This window comes from Suncus etruscus, chromosome 15, assembly GCF_024139225.1.
Source record: "Suncus etruscus isolate mSunEtr1 chromosome 15, mSunEtr1.pri.cur, whole genome shotgun sequence".
Lineage (NCBI taxonomy): Eukaryota > Metazoa > Chordata > Mammalia > Eulipotyphla > Soricidae > Suncus > Suncus etruscus.
In genome coordinates this window covers 59,654,736-59,675,443 of record NC_064862.1, presented here as the reverse complement: position 1 = coordinate 59,675,443, position 20,708 = coordinate 59,654,736, and the positions used below count along the sequence as shown (strand labels likewise).

At 47.8% G+C, this 20,708-nt stretch overlaps 2 protein-coding genes across 2 annotated transcripts in view; one reads left to right on the top strand and one right to left on the bottom strand.

Moving 5' to 3' along the window:
• The window catches only part of ZNF689 (zinc finger protein 689), a 150,872-nt gene that overhangs the window by 42,511 nt on the left and 87,653 nt on the right, over nt 1-20,708 (bottom strand). The gene's annotated exons all lie outside the window — the stretch shown is intronic.
• On the top strand, nt 16,073-20,237 carry PRR14 (proline rich 14). The gene is made up of 11 exons (XM_049789596.1): nt 16,073-16,116; nt 16,149-16,317; nt 17,009-17,130; nt 17,199-17,385; nt 17,616-17,656; nt 17,854-17,963; nt 18,534-19,110; nt 19,235-19,304; nt 19,386-19,477; nt 19,705-19,776; nt 19,863-20,237. Exons 1-11 carry the CDS (start codon nt 16,073-16,075, stop codon nt 20,131-20,133), a joined length of 1,755 nt encoding a protein of 584 aa, XP_049645553.1. The 3' UTR covers nt 20,134-20,237.

The following is a 20,708-nucleotide window of genomic DNA, read 5'->3' as shown; positions in this document are numbered from 1 at the left end:
CATTTCAGGGAGAGTGGGTTGCTCGAACCAGGCGTACGGAGAAATATTAAATATGAAATAAATGAAACCACACAGAGAATGTGGGGTAACACGTTTCTGGCAGGAGTGCGACAAGTTTAATTTTTAAGCAGGGGAATTTATAGGGGTAAAATTAGCCACAGGTGAAGAATAATTGTAATCACAAAGCCTAGTATAACAATAACAGGGGCCGGGCGGTGGCGCTGGAGGTAAGGTGCCTGCCTTGCCTGTGCTAGCCTAGGACGGACCGCGGTTTGATCCCCCGGCGTCCCATATGGTCTCCCAAGAAGCCAGGAGCAACTTCTGAGCGCATAGCCAGGAGTAACCCCTGAGCGTCACAGGGTGTGGCCCAAAAACCAAAAAAAAAAAAAAACAATAACAATAACAATACCTAAGCTATGGGTGTGACTATAAAAATTCTAAGTTACAAGAGAGAAGGTCACAGCTCAAGGTAACTCTTAGCAAGCTTGCTTTAAATGCAAAATCAGGGTTAGGAGAAAATAGGAAATATCTAGAAACTTGGTCTTTATAGGCTGGACTCTATTGTTTTAGAGGTTAAATGAAGGGAGGTACCACGCTTCCCTATTCTTTTTTTTTTTTTTCTTTTTGCCACACCCGGTGGTGCTCAGGGGTTACTCCTGGCTGTCTGCTCAGAAATAGCTCCTGGCAGGCACGGGGGACCATATGGGACACCGGGATTCGAACCAACCACCTTTGGTCCTGGATTGGCAAACGCTGCTGTGCTATCTCTCCGGGCCCGAGCTTCCCTATTTCTAAAGGAGAGTCAATAATCAAAATCTGCATTCGAGTTACGCCCTTGATTACCAGAAACTGCAGTTGCAAAGAGTAAAAATTGTCTTTGCTTAAAGACTGACTATATCCAGAAAAGGGAGTTCTCAAATAAACTTTGGTGCTGGAATTTCTGAGCCAAATTATTTGATAGAGGCCATTATTTTGCCTGACATATAGAAAGGAGAGATAGTCAAATACTGCCTGAAAATGTAATGCCAGGCGTCTCTTTGGAAATTCCTCAACCATCCATGCAGGGGGAAAAGGCGTCCACAGCGGGCCTTTTGAGGAACCCCATGGGAGTTAGATTAGTTCTACCCACCAAGAAAATCTGAGGATACATCTGGTGGGCTGAGCCCCCCTAAAAGCTTAGGCATGCCCTGGCAAAGAAATATAACCCTGAAAACATCTGGTAGTCAGCAGGCCATCCACAAGTAAAATAAAGAGTTAAAATGTTACTGCTAGGAACCAGAGCAATAGCACAGCAGTAGGGTGTTGCCTTGCATGTGGACAACCCGGTTCTATCCCCCTAGCATTCCGTATGGTCCCCTGAGCCTGCCAAGAGTAAATTCTGAGTGCAGAGTCAAGAGCAACCTCTGAATGCTGCTATGTGTGTCCCCCAAAATAAAAGTTGCTGATGATTGAGTTTTGCAGACTATTCCAACACCAATCCCTTTACCATTGTTATTTTCCTTCCACCAACATCCACAATTCTCCTCCATTCCCCCTCCCACAACCTACCTCTGTGACAGATACACTCTCTCTCTCTCTCTCTCTCTCTCTCTCTCTCTCTCTCTCTCTCTCTCTCCCTTTTTCCTTTAGATGGTGTGTTTTGCAATATTATTACTGAAGGGTACCATGTATAACATTTTACCCTCTTTCAGCACCCAGTTTATGTCCAGAGTGATTGTTCCCAATTATCATTGTCATAGGAGTCTCTTTTCTATCCTAACTAACCCCTCACCTTTTGTAGCAAGCTTCCTTCCACGGACCAGTCCTGGTCCTTGTTTCTATTGTCTCTAAAGCAATATTTTGGGGGCCACACCCAGCAGTGCTCAGGGGTTACCCCTGGCTCTGTGCTCTGTACTCTCTAACTTCTGGCAGGGTGGGGAGGGGACCATATAGGATGCCAGGGATTGAGCCCAGGTTGGCCATGTGCAAGGCAAATGCTCTTCCCACTGCACTTCAATCTGACTCTTCCCTTCTAGTGTGCTTCTAATGGAAGAGTCTGTGTACCTTTATCTTGATTCCTCTTCTTTCACCATATTTTTTGCTGTTTTATTTATTACATAAACTGACTTAAAATTTTTGTTTGGTGGGGTTCATTCTCAACAATGCTTGGGTTTGTTTTTTTTTTTTTTTTGGTCTGTGTTCAGCAATCACTCTCGTCAGTTCTTTGGACTATACGTTGTGCTGGAGATTAAACCAGGGTCATCCATATGCAAGGCAAGTATGCTAACGCCTCAAAACTTATTGTTTTATTTTGTTTTGGGACCACAGAGATCACTCTTGCCAGAGATAGGGGACTATTCAAGTTAGTACATCATTTCTCTATTTTTTGTTTACTCAGAGAGAACTTTTGGTGGTTCTCAGGGGACCTTATGAAGTGCTGGGGTGGACATAGTGTAAGCTGCATGAAAGGCAAGCACCTTAACCCCTGTACTATCTTTCCAATCATTTTTCTCTCTTGATTGGATCCAGACTTTTATTATCATGCACAGAAATATGCAGGTATTTCAGAAGAGTGGCATAAACTCTGCATTGCTGGTATATTAAAAGTACATGGGGCCAGAGCCGGAGAGATAGCATGGAGATAGGGTGTCTGCCTTGTATGCGAAAGGATGGTGGTTCGAATCCCAGCATCCCATATGGTCCCCTGAACCTGCCAGGAGCAATTTCTGAGCATAGAGCCTGGAGTAATCCTTGAGTGCAGCTGGGTGTAACCAAAAACAAAACAAAACAAACAAACAAACAAACAAAAAAGTATACGGGCCAGAGAGATAGCACAGAGGTAGGGCATTTGCCTTGCATGTGGCTGACCTGGGGTGGACCTGTTTTGATTCCTGGCATCCCAAATGGTCCCCCGAGTTTGTCAGGAGGAGCGATATCTGAGCATAGAGCCAGAAGTAACTCCTCCCGGAGAGATAGCACAGCGGCGTTTGCCTTGCAAGCAGCCAATCCAGGACCAAAGGTGGTTGGTTCGAATCCCGGTGTCCCATATGGTCCCCCGTGCCTGCCAGGAGCTATTTCTGAGAAGACAGCCAGGAGTAACCCCTGAGCACCGCAGGGTGTGGCCCAAAAAGCAAAAAAAAAAAAAAAAAGAAGTAACTCCTAAGCAAAGCATCGCTGGGTGTGGCCCCAAAACCAATCAATTAATAAATAAACTGTTTTTAAAAAAGTATTATAGGGTCCGGAGCAGTGCTGCAAGTGCTAAGGGGTCTTCTTTGCCCACACTAGTCTAGGACGAACCGCTGTTTGATCCCCTGCATCCCATATTGTTCCCCCCACAAGCCAGGAGCAATTTCTGAGTGCATAGCCAGGAGTAACCCCTGAGCATCACCAGGTGTGACCCCAAAACCAAAATAAATAAATAAAATAAAATAAAAGAATTATATATATTTCTATTATATTTGAAGAGGGGAAATAAAAAATGAGAACAGATGGTGCCTGCTGAGGACTGCTGAGGAAACTGGGGAATCTGAGCTGATGCCAACCATGTTCTCCAAATGACTTCCTCTCATTTCTGGAGGAGGCCATCTCTAGTCAACACTCAGGAAATCAGCCCAAAGAGATGTTTCTGAAAGTGATTGCTTGACTGATGTTGCGAGCTGAGGAAGCAAAGGGACAGTTGCACTTATGATACAATAATGTTGACAGTGTTGGGGCAGCAGCAAGAGAAAGAGGTATCAGTGAAGAATGGCAAGTGCTGGAGTAATCAAGTAGGCTGGAAGGTTAGGTTGAGCTATCCCACTTATTTGTTCACTTTATTTATGTTGTTATGTTTCGTTTTTGGCCACATCGAATGGTGTTCAGGGATTATTCCTGGCTCTCAGAATCACTCCTGGCAGGCTCTGGGGACCATATGAGATGCCGGGGATCAAATTTGGGTCAGTCCCAGGTCAGCCATGTACAAGGCAAAGACCTACCCATTGTGCTATTGCTCTGGCTCCAGTTCACCACTTTAGTTTAATTCAACCCATATCCCAGACTGGTAAAGTTACTATAGTGAAGAAGACGGTATCCTTGGAAAGACGTAAGTCGATAGACCTGTGCCCAGTGAGATAAAGAATACTTAAAGAGGTTATCAAAAGAGTACATATTCCTTCTGTTTTTTGTTTGTTTGTTTGTTTTGTTTTGTTTTGTTTTTTGGTTTTTGGTTTTTGGTTTTTGGGTCACACCTGGCAGTGCTCAGGGGTTACTCCTGGCTCCATGCTTAGAAATCGCTCCTGGCAGGCTCGGGAGACCATATGGGATGCTGAGATTTGAACCAATGACCTTATGCGTGAAAGGCAAACCCCTTACCTCCATGCCCCAAGAGCACATATTCCAAGCTGTGAAAGGAGGTTTTTTAGAAAAGGTGCTAAATCACTTGAAAAGTTAATAAAAAGGAACCTGGAGGGAGACTGTGGGGGACAACACACTGTGCAAAGCCAGAGGACAAAATTCAGGAGGCTGAAAGTAGTGTGGTTGACAGTTTATTATTACAAATATTTGAACATTTCTTTTGTTGTTGTTGGTTTTTTTTGTTTGTTTTTTGGCCACACCTGGCAGCAATCAGGTTTTTCCTGGCTCTGTGTTCAGAAGTCGTTCCTGGTAGGGCTGGAGCAATAACACAGCAGTAGAGCATTTGCCTTGCACGCAGCCGACCTGGGATGGACCTGGGTTTGCTCCCTGGTGTCCCATATGGTTTCCCGAGCCTGCCAGGAGTAATTTCTGAGCGCAGAGCCAGGAGTAAGCACTGCCAAGGATGGCCCCCCCAAAAAAAATTTGTTCCTGGCAGGCTTGGTGTACCATGTAGGATGCCAGGGATTGAACCTCAGTTGGCCATATGCAAAGCAAATGCCCTACCTGCTATGCTATTGCTGGGGCCTCATGAATATTTCTTATATTAGAATGAAATAAGTGATAAGAAATATCCCATCTATGGCCTTACTTTAAGAAATATGCCTCCAATTATAATTTAAGTGACAAGAGAAAATAATATATTAAAAATGTGTATCCCCATATTTTATGTATATATTGGGATAAAAATTATAACATCAAACAGTGCTATGAATGAATATTTAGTTCCTGTTTTGGGGCTACACCTGAAAATGGTCAGGGGCTACTCCCAGCAGCACTAAGGGGGATCATGTGTTTCACCCTGACTTGTTTGAAAATCAGGCAGCCTGTTGAGCTATCTCTCTGCCCTTATTTTATGGGGGAAACACATCCACTGATATTGGAGAGAGGAGTACTGGTGATTTCTGGCACAATATCAGACAGTTTGGAGGCCCTGAAATTCTGTGGATGAAATTAGGACTTTCCCAACATAAATCATATTTGCCATCACCAGGAATGACCCCTTAGTCTAGAGCCAGGAGTAACCTGTGTGCCACTGGGTGTATTCCAAAAACAAAAACGAAAAAATGGGGGAAGAGTTGAGGACATTCTCTTTGGAATTCAGTCACTCTGATTGAATTGAGTTTCAAAGTTCCTGAGAGTCAAGGAGGACTTCTTGATACTTTAGAAAGGAGGAAAAAACAAACATTGTTAACAATTGGTTTATGAGGAGCTGAGAAATAGCACAGCGGTAGGGCATTTGCCTTGCATGCAGCTGACCCAGGGAAGACAGTGGTTCGATTTCCAACATCCCATATGGTCCCCTGAGCCTGCCAGGAGCAGTTTCTAAGTGCAGAACAAGGAGTAACCCCTGAGCACTGCCAGGTGTGGCCCCCCAAAAAAATTGATTTATGGGGCTTGAGCGGTGGTGCAAGCTGTAAGGCATCTGCCTTGCCCACGCTAGCCTAGGACAGACCTCGGGTTTTTTTTGTTTTGTTTTGTTTTGTTTTTTTGTCTTTGGTCACACCCGGCAGTGCTCAGGGGTTACTCCTGGCTCCAGGATCAGAAATCACTCCTGGCATGCTCAGGGAACCATATGGGACACTGGGATTTGAACCAATGACCTTCTGCATGAAAGGCAAACGCCTTACCTCCATGCTATCTCTCCAGTCCCCAGACCTCGATTTGATCTCCCGGCATCCCATATGTTCCCCCGAGCCAGGAGCGATTTCTGAGTGCATAGCCAGGAGTAACCCCTGAGTGTCACTGGGTGTGGCCCCAAAACAAACAAAAAATGGTTTATGCAAATTTATTGAAGAAAAATAAATTGATTACTAGAAGAGTTATTAGTTGCAGGTGGTATGCTAGGGATGAAGTTCAATAGTGGGGTACATCCTTATTAAGTATCACATTGGGCTCAACATTCAGCATAAACATAAAAATCACATAGAAAATTATTAATTCTATGGGGTCTGAGTAATAGCACAGCAGTAGGGCATTTGCCTTGCACGCGGCCACCCTGGGCAGACCTCGGTTGGATTACTGGTGTCCCATATTGTCCCCCAAACCTGCGAGGGGCGATTTCTGTGCTCAGAGCCAGGAGTAACCCCAAAGCTCTTCTGAGTGTGACCCAAAGACCAAAACACCAAAAAAAAAAAAAATAAAAGTATCAACTCTAGCAAGGAATTTAGAGTAATTAGAAGCTGGATGGTATATTGGTGTCAAATGTGCCTATATTTACAAAACAGATATGCTTTGTTAAAAAGATAGTTTAGACTGAGGAGAGGCTAGATAAAGTGGTTTATGGGACCTTTCCTTCCTGGAATACAAGCACCACAGAGGGAATACTCTTTAGGTTGGGTTCCTGTTAGAACTTTATCTTTCTACCTCTTCCAGAGAAAACTCCCATAAATACACTGGAGATTTTGGCACCATCTGCCCTCATCCCCATCAAAGGACTAAAGGCTTAGCCTGGTAAGATTAGCATAGAGAGGCAAATCTCTGTCAATGTTTGTCCTTTCTCTTCCTAGGAAGACAATAAATATGGAGGGGCTGGAACAACAGCACAGTGTGTAGGGCATTTTCCTTGCAAGCAAAGCCAGGAGTAACTTAAGTGCTGCCACCAGGTGTGCCCCCCAAATAAAATAATATGGAATGTAATAGAGAAGAGGAACTCCTGGTCCACGAAAGCTGTGATCCCCCTCATCCCGAGCTTTTCTCTTATGTCTGTCTGGCTTGCTGTTTTGTTTTTTGTTTGGGGGCCATACCCAGCCGTGCTCAGGGGTTACCCCAGCTCTGTGCTCATGAATTACTTGTGGTGGTGCTTGGGAGGACCATGTGGTATGACCGGGATTTAACCCAGTTAGCCACATAAAAGGCAAATGCCCTAACCGCTGTATCATCACTCCAACCATGTCTTGCCTTTGGGGGAGGGGGCGGCACACTTGGTGGTGCTCAGAGGCTACTCCTGGGTCTACACTCAGAAATAGATTGTTCTTAGCAGGCTAAAGAGATCATATGGGATGCCAGGGATTAAACTCAGGTCCGTCCTGGGTGGGCAGTGTGCAAAGCAAATGCCCTACCATTGTGCTATCAGTTGGCCCATGTCTTGCTTTCTTTTTGTTTCCCTTTCTTTTTGTTTGTTTGTTTGGTTTTGGATCACACCCAGCAGCGCTTAGAGGTTACTTCTGGCTCTACACTCAGAAATCGCTCCTGACAGGCTCGGGGGACCATATGGGATGCTGGGATTCGAACCACGGTCCTTCTACATGCAAGGCAAATCCGGCTCTGGGATTGTTTTTTTTTTTTTTTTTTAATGTCCGTTTCTTCTCTATCTTTATTGGTGTATAAGAAGGCCATTGATGGGTCCGGAGAGATAGCACAGCGGCGTTTGCCTTGCAAGCAGCCGATCCAGGACCAAAGGTGGTTGGTTCGAATCCCAGTGTCCCGTATGGTCCCCAGTGCCTGCCAGGAGCTATTTCTGAGCATAGAGCCAGGAGTAACCCCTGAGCACCGCCGGGTGTGGCCCAAAAACCAAAAAAAAAAAAAAAAAAAAAAAAAAAGGAGGGGGGAGGCCATTGATTTTTTTTTGTTTGTTTGTCTTTTGGGGGTCACACCCGGCAACGCTCAGGGGTTACTCCTGGCTCTATGCTCAGAAATCGCTCCTGGAAGGCTCGGGGGAGGAGGTCATTGATTTCTGCTTGTTAATTTGTAGCCCTCTACTTTGCTACATGTATCTATTGTTTCTAGAAGCTTTTTCAGTAGAGTCTAGGATTTTCTAAACAAAGTATCATGTCATCTGCAAACAGTGAGAGATCGACTTCTTCCTTTCCTGTCTGGATGCCCTTGATATCTTTATTATACCTAATTGCTACGGCAAGAACTTCCAGCACTATGTTGAATAGGAGTGATGAGAGAGGGCAGCCTTGTCTTGTACCAGATTTTAGAGTAAATGCTTTTAGTTTATTTCCATTGAGAATAATATTTGCCATTAGCTTGTGGTAGATGACCTTGACTATATTGAGAAAAGTTCCATTTCATTCCCACCTTGTTGAAAGTTTTTTCATGAATGGGTGTTGGACCTTATCGAATACTTTCTCTGCATCATATTAATATGATCATATGATTTTGATTTTGTTTCTGGGCCACACCCAGTGGCACTCAGGGGTTACTCCTGACTCAGAAATCGCTCCTGGCAGGTTTGGGGGGCCATATGGGATGCTGGGAATCAAATACAGGTCTGGCCTGGGTCATCTGCATGCAAGGCAAATGCCCTACCACTGTGCTATCTTTTTCACCCTGATCATATGGTGTTTATTTTTCCTTTTGTTAATATGGTATATTATGTTGATTAATTTACATATGTTAAACCATCCTTGCATTCCTGGAATGAAACCTACTTGGTCATAGTGTATGACCTTCTTGATGAGGTGTTGAATCCTATTTGCTAGGATTTTGTTGAGGATCTTTGTATCTGTGTTCAACAGGGATATTGGTCTGTAATTTTCTTTTTTTGTAGCATCTCTGTCAGGTTTTGTTATCAGAGTGATGTTAGCTTCAACACCATCCTGTCACCCCTTGATAGGTCAACCAGGCTTGAAACTCAAGCTAGAATACTAGCTCTGAAAGGAGAAATGGAAGAAAGTGAAGCTGAAGAGATAGCATGGAGGTAGTGTGTTGCCTTGCATGCAGAAGAACCATGGTTCAAATCTTGGCATCCCATATGGTCCCCCAAGCCTGCCAGGAGTGATTTCTGAGCATAGAGCCAAGAGTAACCCCTTAGTACTGCCAGGTGTGACCCAAAAATCAGAAAATAAATAAATAAAAAAGAAATGGAAGAAAGTGGCCTAGTAGATATATATAGGCACTCCATCCCCAGAAAACTGGATACACATTCTTCTCCAATGCATATGGGTCATTTTCTAGGATAGATCACCTATTGGCCCATAAAGCATATCTCCATAAAAATCAATAGAAATTGTACAGATAGAATTGTACGGATAGAAATTGTACAGACTGGGGCCGGGTGGTGGCGCTAAAGGTAAGGTGCCTGCCTTGCCTGCGCTAGCCTTGGACGGACCGCGGTTCGATCCCCCGGTGTCCCATATGGTCCCCCAAGCCAGGAGCAACTTCTGAGCGCATAGCCAGGAGTAACCCCTGAGCGTTACCGGGTGTGACCAAAAAAAAAAAAAAAAAAAAGAAATTGTACAGACTACCTTCTCAGATCACAACGCACTGAAATTGGAAGTGAACTACAAAGGAACACAGAAGAAAAACTTTAACACTTGGAAATTAAACAGCTCATTACTGAACCAACAGTGGGTCAGAGATGAAATCAAAAGATTCCGGGGCCGGAGAGATAGCATGGAGGTAAGGCGTTTGCCTTTCATGCAGGAGGTCATCAGTTCGAATCCCGGCGTCCCATATGGTCCCCCGTGCCTGCCAGGAGCAATTACTGAGCATGGAGCCAGGAATAACCCCTGAGCAGTGCCGTGTGTGACCCAAAAACCAAAAAAAAAAAAAAAAAAAAAAAAAAGATTCCTGGAAACAAATGCAAATGAAGACAGAAACTATTAGAATTTGTGGGACACAGCAAAAGGATACTAAGAGAAAAAAATTATAGCTTTGCAAACACACTTCAGGAAGGAAGACGAAGCCTACATAAATAGCTTAATGGGGCCTGGAGTGGTAGCACAAGCGATAAGGTGTCTGCCTTGCTTGCGCTAGCCTATGGTGGACCGTGGTTCAATCCCCTCACCCCACCCCCCGGCGTCCCATATAGTCCCCTAAGTCAGGAGCGATTTCTGAGCACATAGCCAGGATTAACCCCTGAGCATCATCGGGTGTGGCCCAAAAACCAAAAACCAAAAAAAAAAAAAAAAGGTTAATGATACAGCTTATAAAATTAGAAAATGATTAACAAAATGAACCAAAAATATGTAGGCAGAGGGGGAAAACAAAGCTTAGAGCAAAAATCAATAAAGTGAAAACCCAGAAAACATTCCAAAAATCAACAAAAGCAAAAGATTCTTTGAATTTTTTTTTATTGGTTTTGGGGCCACATTCAGTGATACTCAGGGGTTACTCCTGGCTCTATACTCAGAATTTGCTCCTGGCAGGCTCAGGACCATATGGGATGACAGGAATCGAACCGAGTCCATCTGGGGTTGAAGGCAAATGCCCTAGCACTGTGTTATCTCTTTGGCCCCATATGCCTTGCTTTCTTAATCCTGGCTGTGCCCCTGCTTCAAACATGGGGCTGTCCCTGACATATTAGTTCCCTAAATCCATTATAACAAATTACCAAAGACAATACAAATTTAGTGCTGGGGAAATGGTTGAAAGGGCTGGAGCATATGCTTTGCATGCAGGAGCCCTGGATTCAAAGCCCTGGTCCCTTGAGCACTACCAGTATTCCCAGGCAGCACACCAGAACATTGCCTGGTGATCCCCCTAAAAAGTACCATACAAATTTATATTGTCACAATCTGGAGACTAAAAATCTGAAATCAAGACACACTAAGACCTTGATCCCTCTGAGATCCTGGGATAATTTCTTCTCTAGCTTCTGGTGATTTCTGGCTATCTCTGGCATTCCTTGGCTTGTAAGTGCATCATTCTAGCCTTTGCTTATCACATGGTGATCTTCTTTGATGTGTATTTTGTTTGTTTGTTTTTTGGTCTATACCCACAGCTCTCAGAGGTTACTCTTGGCTCTGCCCTCAGAAATCTCTCCTGGCAGGCTCAGGAATCATATGCGATATCAGGAATTGAACCTAGGCCAGCCATTTGCAAAGCAAATGTCCTACCTGCAGTAGGGGGCTGAGTGAATATTTCTTATGAAAAGGGGAGGTAGATGAACTAAGACTGGGTGTCTCTGGAGTTTGTCGAGACCCTCATATGTATGTAACAACACAAAAATGTTAAGCAGCACTTGACTGCAGAGACCACAGTTCATAGCAAAACACAGCCTGGACTCAATAGCTCCTACTATGAACTCCAGAATTTTTTTGAGTACAGAAGTCTCTGGATGGCACTCTGATGAAATTTGCTGGAAATCTTCCCTTTAGTGCATCACAGAAAACTATTCATTTGATGGTGTCTCACCAGAGGCTACAGTTACAACAGGGCCAGCGCCATAATACAGTGAGTAGGACACTTGCCTTGCAGCACAGGCAAATTCAATTGCTAGTCTCTCATATGGTCCCCTGAGCAGTGCCAGGCGTAATTCTTGAATGCAGCCAGGAATAACCCAAGCACCGCTGGGTGTGGCCCAAACAAAAACTGCCACAGGTTCTCCTCCTAAGAATTGCTGCTGGCCACTGCACACTGCAGGAGCCTGTTGAAGGACTGAGGGGAGAGAAGGGACGTTTCTTCCTGCAGTGTCTCTCCAGCTAGCCACTGTACAAATTTAATATGATGTCAGCTGGCAAAGGATAAATTTTAAAGGATTTCATAGAACAGGCAAAAGGAATTTGGAGCTAAGAGGTAATCAATTGTAAGTGACTACAGTGATATACCATGGTCTCAGATATTTTTTTTTTTTTACCTCAGGTAAGCCCTGAGCACCATCTGTGTGGCCCCAAAACAAAAGTTGTCAGGGTTGAGGGAAAGCAAGGATGGGTCTAGTGGCAAGAGGCTTTCTAGATTTGGGGAGAATTTATATCATGGGGAAGACCAGCTTTCTTTTTTTTTTTTTTCATTTATTTATTTATTGTGTGGTTTTTGGGTCACACCCAGCAGTGCTCAGGGGTTTTTCCTGGCTCCATGCTCAGAAATTGCTCCTGGCAGGCACGGGGGACCATATGGGACGCCGGGATTCAAACCAATGTCCTTCTGCATGAAAGGTAAACGCCTTACCTCCATGCTATCTCTCCGGCCCCAGACCAGCTTTCTTATATAAAAATCCTAGAAATTAGAAATAGCTGGAGATCAGAGAAGAAAAGCTTAAAGGTGGGTCATGAAAGCTCATTGAGTTAATTTATTGGGAGGATATATATGACACCTGGCTGCACCCAGCACACAGGGTGCAAAGGACAGAAGCTTCAGGAAGTAGCAGTAATAGCAATCAGCAATTTTATACACAAGGATATTAACTCCAGACTCCTCAGGACCTCAGCTGTCCAGCCCCAAGGCCAGCAAAGCTGAAGTGTTGAAATGCATTGACTAGTTGATGGAATGCAGAGCAGCAACCCAAACCCAAAGCTTCATTTCCCAGAATGGTTCATAGAAAATAGCTCTTGACCATTTCACCCACCTCAACATCCCAACCAACCTCCCTGACTGATTTGGAGCTCAGGTTAGAGGTTTCTATGTAGAGAAGTTTTAGGCAGAGCAGTTGGCTTGTATTCAAAGAAAGGCACTGGGAAGAGACTGTGTTTCTCTCTCTCTCTCTTTTTTTTTTTTATCCACACCCAGTGATGCCCAGATACTAGTGATACTCCTGGCTCTTAGATGTCTGGGGGGACCATATGGGATGTTGGGGCTCACCAGCCCTAAGAGACAGTATTTCTTATACACTTTTAATTTTATAAATATTTTTTTTTGATTTTTGATTTTTGGGCCACACCCGGCGGTGCTCAGGGGTTACTCCTGGCTGTCTGCTCAGAAATAGCTCCTGGCAGGCACGGGGGACCATATGGGACACCGGGATTTGAACCAACCACCTTTGGTCCTGGATCGGCTGATTGCAAGGCAAACACCGCTGTGCTATCTCTCCGGGCCCTATAAATTTTTTTTTTTTTTTTGGTTTTTGGGCCACACCCGGTAATGCTCAGGGGTTACTCCTGGCTATGTGCTCAGAAGTTGCTCCTGGCTTGGGGGACCATATGGGACACCGGGGGATCGAACCGCGGTCCGTCCAAGGCTAGCGCAGGCAAGGCAGGCACCTTACCTTTAGCGCCACCGCCCGGCCCCTATAAATATTTTTTAATGCCAATGATAAAACCCAGTTGCTGCTTCCCATAGTTTCTACTCTGCATGCTGGTTGCAGCCATGTGTCATGCAAGGCAAATGAAATGCTCTATCACCAAAAGCCAAACCCCTATCTTTATCTTTATTTTTTTTCTTTCAACCTATTGTTTAAGACTTAGCTGGTTATCAGGATCTGACAAGACTATTTTGAGATAGGTCTGGTAAGACTGTTACCATTTTATCAGTTGAGGTCAAGCACATTGAAGCAAAGAAGTCACACAGAGGTGCCAAGTGTATAAAGAATTGAGCCCCTCTAGAGCCATTTCCACACCAGCCTTCAAAGAGGGCAGAAGCCTCAACTTGTGAGTACTGGCTGCACCCAAGGGCCAAAAGGCTCAGACCTCAAATACAGTGAATTTAAGTGTGGCTGATAGCTGAGACTGCTCCTTCCTCAACCCACCCCCAGCCTGATTTGTGGGTCCAGGAGCTTTCTTTATTATTTCTTCCTTTGCAGTTGGGTATTAACTGTTTCAGAAACCCTAAGAAATAAAACTCAGTATAGCGGGTTAAGGCACTTGCATTGCATGTGGCAGACCTGGGTTCAATCCCGGGAACATTTGGTTCCCTAACCCCGCCAGGAGTGAATCCTGAACGCAGAACCAGGAGTAGTAAGCTTGGTGCACCAACTGATGTGGCCCAAAAGGCAACAACAAAAATGAAAACAAGGATCAGGTGGTTTCTGCATTGCTGTTTTTAAGCGGGGAAGAGAATACTGAGGCCGCTTCAGGTACCAAGGCTGGGAGGGATGACCATGAACTCACAGCTCCAGCAGGCACCAGCGATCCTCCCAGGCACTGACTCTATAGGAAGGAAGCCTCGGTCCCGCCCGCTCCCTTCCAAGAAAAGGTACCCAACGAGGGGTGAGATGACAGTTAGGTCCCCAGCTCCCTCCGTGGTCCCTCAGGGGCCTTTCAACACACACACACTTGAGGGACTGAGGTGGACTTTGAAACGACCTAACTGGGGCCTTTCTATAATATATAGAATTGCACGCATCGTTCACACTCAGTCTGTGCTTATTGGCCTTCTACCAAAAAGAACCAGAAGGTGCCCTTAAGAGGGAGGGAGGAAGGAAGGAAGGAAGAAGGAAGGAAGGAAGGAAGGAAGGAAGGAAGGAAGGAAGGAAGGAAGGAAGGAAGGAAGGAAGGAAGGAAGGAATTATGGGTCAGAGAGATAGCATGGAGGTTAGGGCGTTTGCCTTGTATGCAGAAGGACGGTGGTTTAAATCCCAGTCCCCCGAGCCTGCCAGGAGTAACTCCTGAGCATCGGCAGGTGTGGCCCCAAAACAAATAAACAAAAAAACACACAAAAGAAATTAATTTTAAAAAATATGGAGGGGGCCGAAGAGATAGCGTGGAGGTAGAGCGTTTGCCTTGCATGCAGGAGGACAGTGGTTCGAATTCCAGCATCCCCTATGGTCCTCCGAGCCTGCCAGGAGGAGCGATTACTGAGCGTAGAGCCGGGAGGAACCCCTAATTGAGCGCTGCGGGTGTGGCCCCCAAAACAAACAAACAAGAAAACCACGTGGCGGCGACGCTCGCGTCATCACGGTGGCCTCAGTCTCTCGGGAAACTCGGCCTGGTCTTCCGGAGGCCTCTGCCAGGCCTACGGAAGATGACGCCATTCGGCTGGCTTCGGCCCGTCCCCGAATTGCGCTCCCTGCCCTCAACTGTGATGGCGGCGCGGCCCACTCCGGCTTCTCGCCCCTAGGCATGATGGCCACCGGGCGGCTTCACTCCACGGCTCACCACCCCGGAAGACGGGAGGCGACGATTGGGCGGTGCCCGGAGGCTCCGAGAAGAAGGCCCCCGGCGGTTGGGCAGGACTGGGTAAGGCTGGTTTTAAAGGAGCCGAAGGTGGGAGCCGTCCAGGACCCGGGAGCTCCGGGAGGCGGCGGTGAGCTGCGCGCGCGAGCGGGTACCGTGGGGCTGGGAAGCGAAAGCGGCGGGAGGCGGGAGGCGGGAGGGGCTGGCCGGCCACTTTGTTGCCGTCTCTGGCCCCGGCTGGGGAGCCGAGCGCTCTGGGCGGGGATTCGGGAGTGGGCTGGAGGGGGGCTGTGGGCGGGACCTCCCAGGCTCGGATGGAAAGGGGTGGATGGGTGGGGGTCTGCTTGACAGTTGGTCTCTGGGGATCTCGTCTGAGTTCGTGGACGCCCTAGTTTAGCCCAACCCGCAGAGCCTCACCTGAGCCCCGCACTTAGCTTAGGGGATTGGCGAGATCCCCGCAGAGGGATCTGATGGGAAAGGGGCTGTCAGTGTGCTGGGGGGAGTGGTCGAGGATCACCGAGGGACCTCGCCGAAACTGTCACACCGGACCGGACCGGGATCCTAGCTGATCCCGAAGCATCTCAGGGTGGGATCCGCAGGGACAAAGCCCAGGCGATGGGAGAAATGGGGCCACCTCACTTTAGGTGCTCGAGGCCCGTGCCCTGCAGAATGGGAGTGATAACGCTAATCGCTAATCGCTGCAGCCGGGGAAGCCAAGCCTCCCGGAGTGGCTGGCGGCCGGGGCTGCCCTTCCGAGGCCCGGGCTCCGTCTCCCGGACTGCCAGAGCCTCTCTGACCGACCATGAAGGGCGGAATCCCAGGGAAGGGCCTGGCCCTCATTCCCTTGCCCCCTGCCCCCCCTTACCCCAGGCTGCTGCCTGGGATCCCCCAGGGACTCCCCGGAGCCGCTGCTTCCCCCATGGACTTGCCTGGGGACTCCAGGTGAGCGCGCACCCTGCCCGCCTGTCTTGAGCTGGGGAAATGGGATGGATCCTGACTGCTTACTGGGGAACCACGGAGCCACTAACAGGCTCGACCGTTCTCTGCATGTCTCATCCTCAGCTGGCCTAGCCCTCCGCATCTGTGCCGCCAGTCCCCGGCTGGAACAATATGGGGAGCCAGGAGCCCAAAACGGCAGAGGCTGCAGCCCCTGGGGGCCCCCTCGCCATTGGAAAAGGCCTCGAGGCGAGTCCTGGCTGTAGTGCTGGAAGATGTCATGGCTCCCCAAATGGTGAGTCCTGGAACTTGAAGGGCCCTTCTCTCCCTTCACTTCTCAGTACCTAAGTCACATCAGACCATGGTCCAGACTGGAGTTGGCTTCACTACCTGATACTCTCTTCTGGATTGATTAAGACCTTAGTCCTTGTTTCTGTGGCCCACTGTTGTGGATCATATTGGCTCTCCAATTTGGGGAGTATGGGGGCATCCTCTGTAGTACAGCGGTAGCTCCTACAGTGGTGCGCAGTGACCATACTGTGCCAGTAATCAAACCTGGGGCACCCACATGTGCTCCATCCTTTTCAACCATCTCCCTGTTCTGCCACCCCCACTGTTCCTAAGTGGGAGAGCTTAGGAGCTCAACTTCTAGGTTTGAGGAAGACCATCCCAGTGGGGCTGAGTGAAGTCTTTTTTTTTTTTTTTTTTTTTTTTTAGTGAAGTCTTAAACTCCACTGCACACGAGAAAAATCTAGTCCTGCTGTCCTTTAACTTTTTCAAATGGCGTGGTGAGATTGCCCAGGTTTCCTACCAGCTTAGGTTCCTTGACTATCTGGTCCCTGGTTTGGCTCATCTGAACTGCTTTGTGAATCTTGAGTGAATTCTAGCTACCTCGTCTTTCATTTTTGTGGCCTCAGGCATAGCCAGGCACTTGGAGACCTTGTTGGATCATTCATTCTTGCTTTTGGGACCTCTCTCTTCCCTAGGCCCCCCTGGCTCCCCAAGTGGAGCCTGATACCCTGCGGCACCACAGGAACCATCAGGATTCTTTCTGCAGTCAACCACCTGCCTTGCCACCACAAGAGTCTCTGTGGGCCTCACAGGACAGGTGAGCATAGCTGGACGGGATGTCAGCTGAGAGTGTGGCGAGCCCTCATCTGCCTGATCCCTCTCTAGACCTCCAGATCCGCTGCACTTATGCCGAGAGCCTTTGAGCCGTGTTCACCAGACCCCTTCCTTGAGGTGTCGATCAAGAACAACCCCTGGCCTAGGGGAAAGCTCTTCACAAAAGGTGGACCTGCCCCTGCAGCCCACTCTGGTGGTGATGCTAGAAGACATTGCCAACCCCAGATCCCCAGCTCAGGTACAGGCACTTTGGATAAGTCTGTTAAGGAGAGGCAGAAGTGGGGAGAGAAGACACTAAGTAGTAGGAAGACTGGATCTGAAACGAAGGACAGTATTTCAGAGAGAAGCCATCACCTATGTAAAAGTCCTGTGTGGGAATTCAGGAAACGAGGGAGTTGGGCCAGGAGGCACTAAGCTTAGGGCTAAGTGCATCTTCCCTGTCTCCTTACAAACATTTTTTTCGTCCAGGACTTCTCCAATGAGACTCCCAGCTTTGTTCCAGTGCAAAGGTGAGAACATGGGAAAGGACAGTCTAGGGGTGCAAGCAGCATCCCTGGCCCAGAAGCTAAAGCTAGAGGCGCCTGTTTCCTTGTTCATCCTTCCTTGGAGCACTCAGAAGCTGTAAGGGAGAGGCAGGATCAGGTTCAGGGGGGACCTGGGCTCATAAACCCACCTCCTCAGCTTTTATCTTGATCCTTCAACCCAGAGCCAACACCACAGCAGTGATACACCAGCCAATGCCTCCACCTGGGGATATGGACCCTCCATTCCAGACATCTGCCCCACCTTCAGACCCACTGGAGAGCCCATCACCAGGTAAAGACTCACATACTATGATGGGATTTAGGGCTCTGGAGACCCCTAGTTGATCTGACAAATGTCTAGGGCTGAGCTCAGTGAGTGAAGGTGGTGTACTCAGAGAACTAAAGATTCTTAGCCAAAAAAAGGGGGCTGGAGAGATAGCATGGAGGTGGGGTGTTTGCCTTGCATGCAGAAGGATGGTGGTTTGAATCCCGACATCCCCTATGGTTCCCTGAGCCTGCCAGGAGCGATTTCTGAGCATAGATCCAGGAGGAACCCCTCAGCACTTCCGGGTGTGACCCAAAAACAAAATCATAAAAAGATTCTTAGGAGTTGGCTTATTCTCCTTGACAAAACAGAGTTTTGTTTTTTGTTTTTTTTTGGTTTTTGGGTCACACCCGGCAGTGCTCAGGGGTTACTCCTGGGTGTCTGCTCAGAAATAGCTCCTGGCAGGCATGGGGGACCATATGGGACACCGGGATTCGAACCAACCACCTTTGGTCCTGGATCGGCTGCTTGCAAAGCAAACGCCGCTGTGCTATCTCTCCGGGCCCAGAATACTTATTTTTCACCTTCTTTCCTCAGCCCCAGATCCTGCTCCGGAGCCCCCAGTGACCCCACCAATATCCAGTCTTTTACGCCCCCGCCTCAGTCCCTGGGGCTTGGCCCCCCTGTTCCGATCTGTCCGTTCCAAGCTGGAAAGCTTTGCTGACATCTTCCTCACCCCCAACAAAGTCCCAAGTTCGCCATCACCTTCGCCTCCCATGAAATTGGAGTTGAAGATCGCCATTTCCAACACCGAACACTCTGAGGCTGCAGAGACCACAGTGTCTGTCAGTCCTAGGCCTCCCATCCGCCAGTGGCGGATCCAAGACCCTAACCCTCCAGCATCACTCCCTAAGTCTTTGGGCCGAAGTCACTCTTGCCCTGATCTGGGGCCCCCTTGTCCAGACACCTGCAGTTGGCCCCCTGCTCCACCCCACAGAAGTGGGCCCAGGCCCCGGCGGCATACTGTGGGTGGTGGGGAGTTGACTCAGGCTCCGCCACCTCCTCGGCCTTGTCTCCGGAAAGAGGTCTTCCCTCTCGGAGGAATGGGAGCTTCTCTCATCACATCTTGCTCGTCTACCACATCCACTTCCTTCTCTGAACCTGCAGAACCCAGGTAGTGATCTTTGATAAGCCCTGCTTAAAATCCTGGCCACTTGGAGCCTAGTCTCCTCCCTTCTACAGACTGAGGGGGAGATAGTCTTATGTAGCTTATCCCCCAATTTTGACCTTCTTTACAGGTTGGGCTCAACCAAAGGGAAGGAGCCAAGGACTTCAGAGAATCGGGTGTTTTCAGACCCTGAGATCAAGGTAAGGGACCACATGAGGGGGAGAAGACACGAGGGAGGTTGAACTCATAATGAATTCTTACCCATTGCCCCATTTTTGCAGACCAGGGGAAAGGTTTCTCTATTCCGAATACGCAGGACACCTGCCCGTACTCAGCTAAACCTTACACCAATGGGGCTGCCTCGGCCAATCAGGTGAGCATGGCACTGGCTTTGCCAGATTGGTGTAGACTCAGATTCCTGGAATTGTGGCTTTGTCTCCTCTCAGCCAGCTGGTAGAAGTCACTTTAGTCAATATGATGGGTTTGTGCTTGGAATGGTCTGTCTCCATCAATAATCTTGGTGCCTAACAGGTCCTAGGGACTGAAATAGAGACACTGCAGGCCTCAGGTTTCTCAGAGACCGCTGCTTTTTTCTCCCAGGTTGAATAAGAAGGAGTTCAGCTTGGAAGAAATTTACACCAACAAGAATTATAAATCACCTACAACCAGAAGGTGAGCTTTAAAGGTATGGGGGTGATGGTGGGAAATCTGGAGCAAGGAGACAGGCTGGTAACCACAATTCAACCTTACTGGTCCAGGACCTTTGAGACCATCTTTGAGGAACCTCGGGAGCGCAATGGAACTCTCATTTTCACCAGCTCCAGGAAGCTCCGGAGGGCTGTTGAATTCCGGGACAGCAGCCTTCCTCGATCCCGACGGCCAACTCGAGGGGTCCGGGCTTCGGCTGGCAGGACCCTTCCGCACAACATGGGCTCCAGCTCAGATGTGGGACCCCTGCTGCAGCAGCGGCTGGATGAGCTGGATGCCTTGTTTCTAGAGGAGGGAGTGGACACGGAGCAACCTCACTGATTCTTGGAGCGTCATTTGTCTAACAGCCCTGGAGCAGGGCAAGCCTCTGAGGCACTTCTATTTTTTGTTCGTTTGTTTCTAGTAAAGTTTCTATAAGTTTCTGATCTTTGGAATGTCTCTAGTTGAGTTTGAGGTTAATTGGCAGTATTGACTGATATTTGACTGTATTAGCCTCCAAAGACTGGGAAATGCGATGTCAGGGAAGGTGATGAGGGTTGGATATGGAGATGATCATCAGAAGTACAATGGATATGAAAATTCTCCTGGTGAAAGGGAATTGGAATTTGTCTAGATGAGCCTGTCAGACTGTGATCCTCAACGATGGTCAGAGTTCTTTTAAATCGCTGACATCAAGGAGAGTCCTAGAGTAAACCAAGAAATGCTGTGATTAAAATGGGCCGTGAATTCTCCAGGGCCTGTGTCTGGATTTAAGAGCTAAGAATAATCAGCTATAATCACCCTGACCAAACCTGTCAGAGGTACTTGAAAGTGAATTAGCCCCATTTTGCAATATGTATAATTCACATTAGCATAGTGATTTAGAGCTGAAGAATCTAGGGGTTAACGCCTTGCAT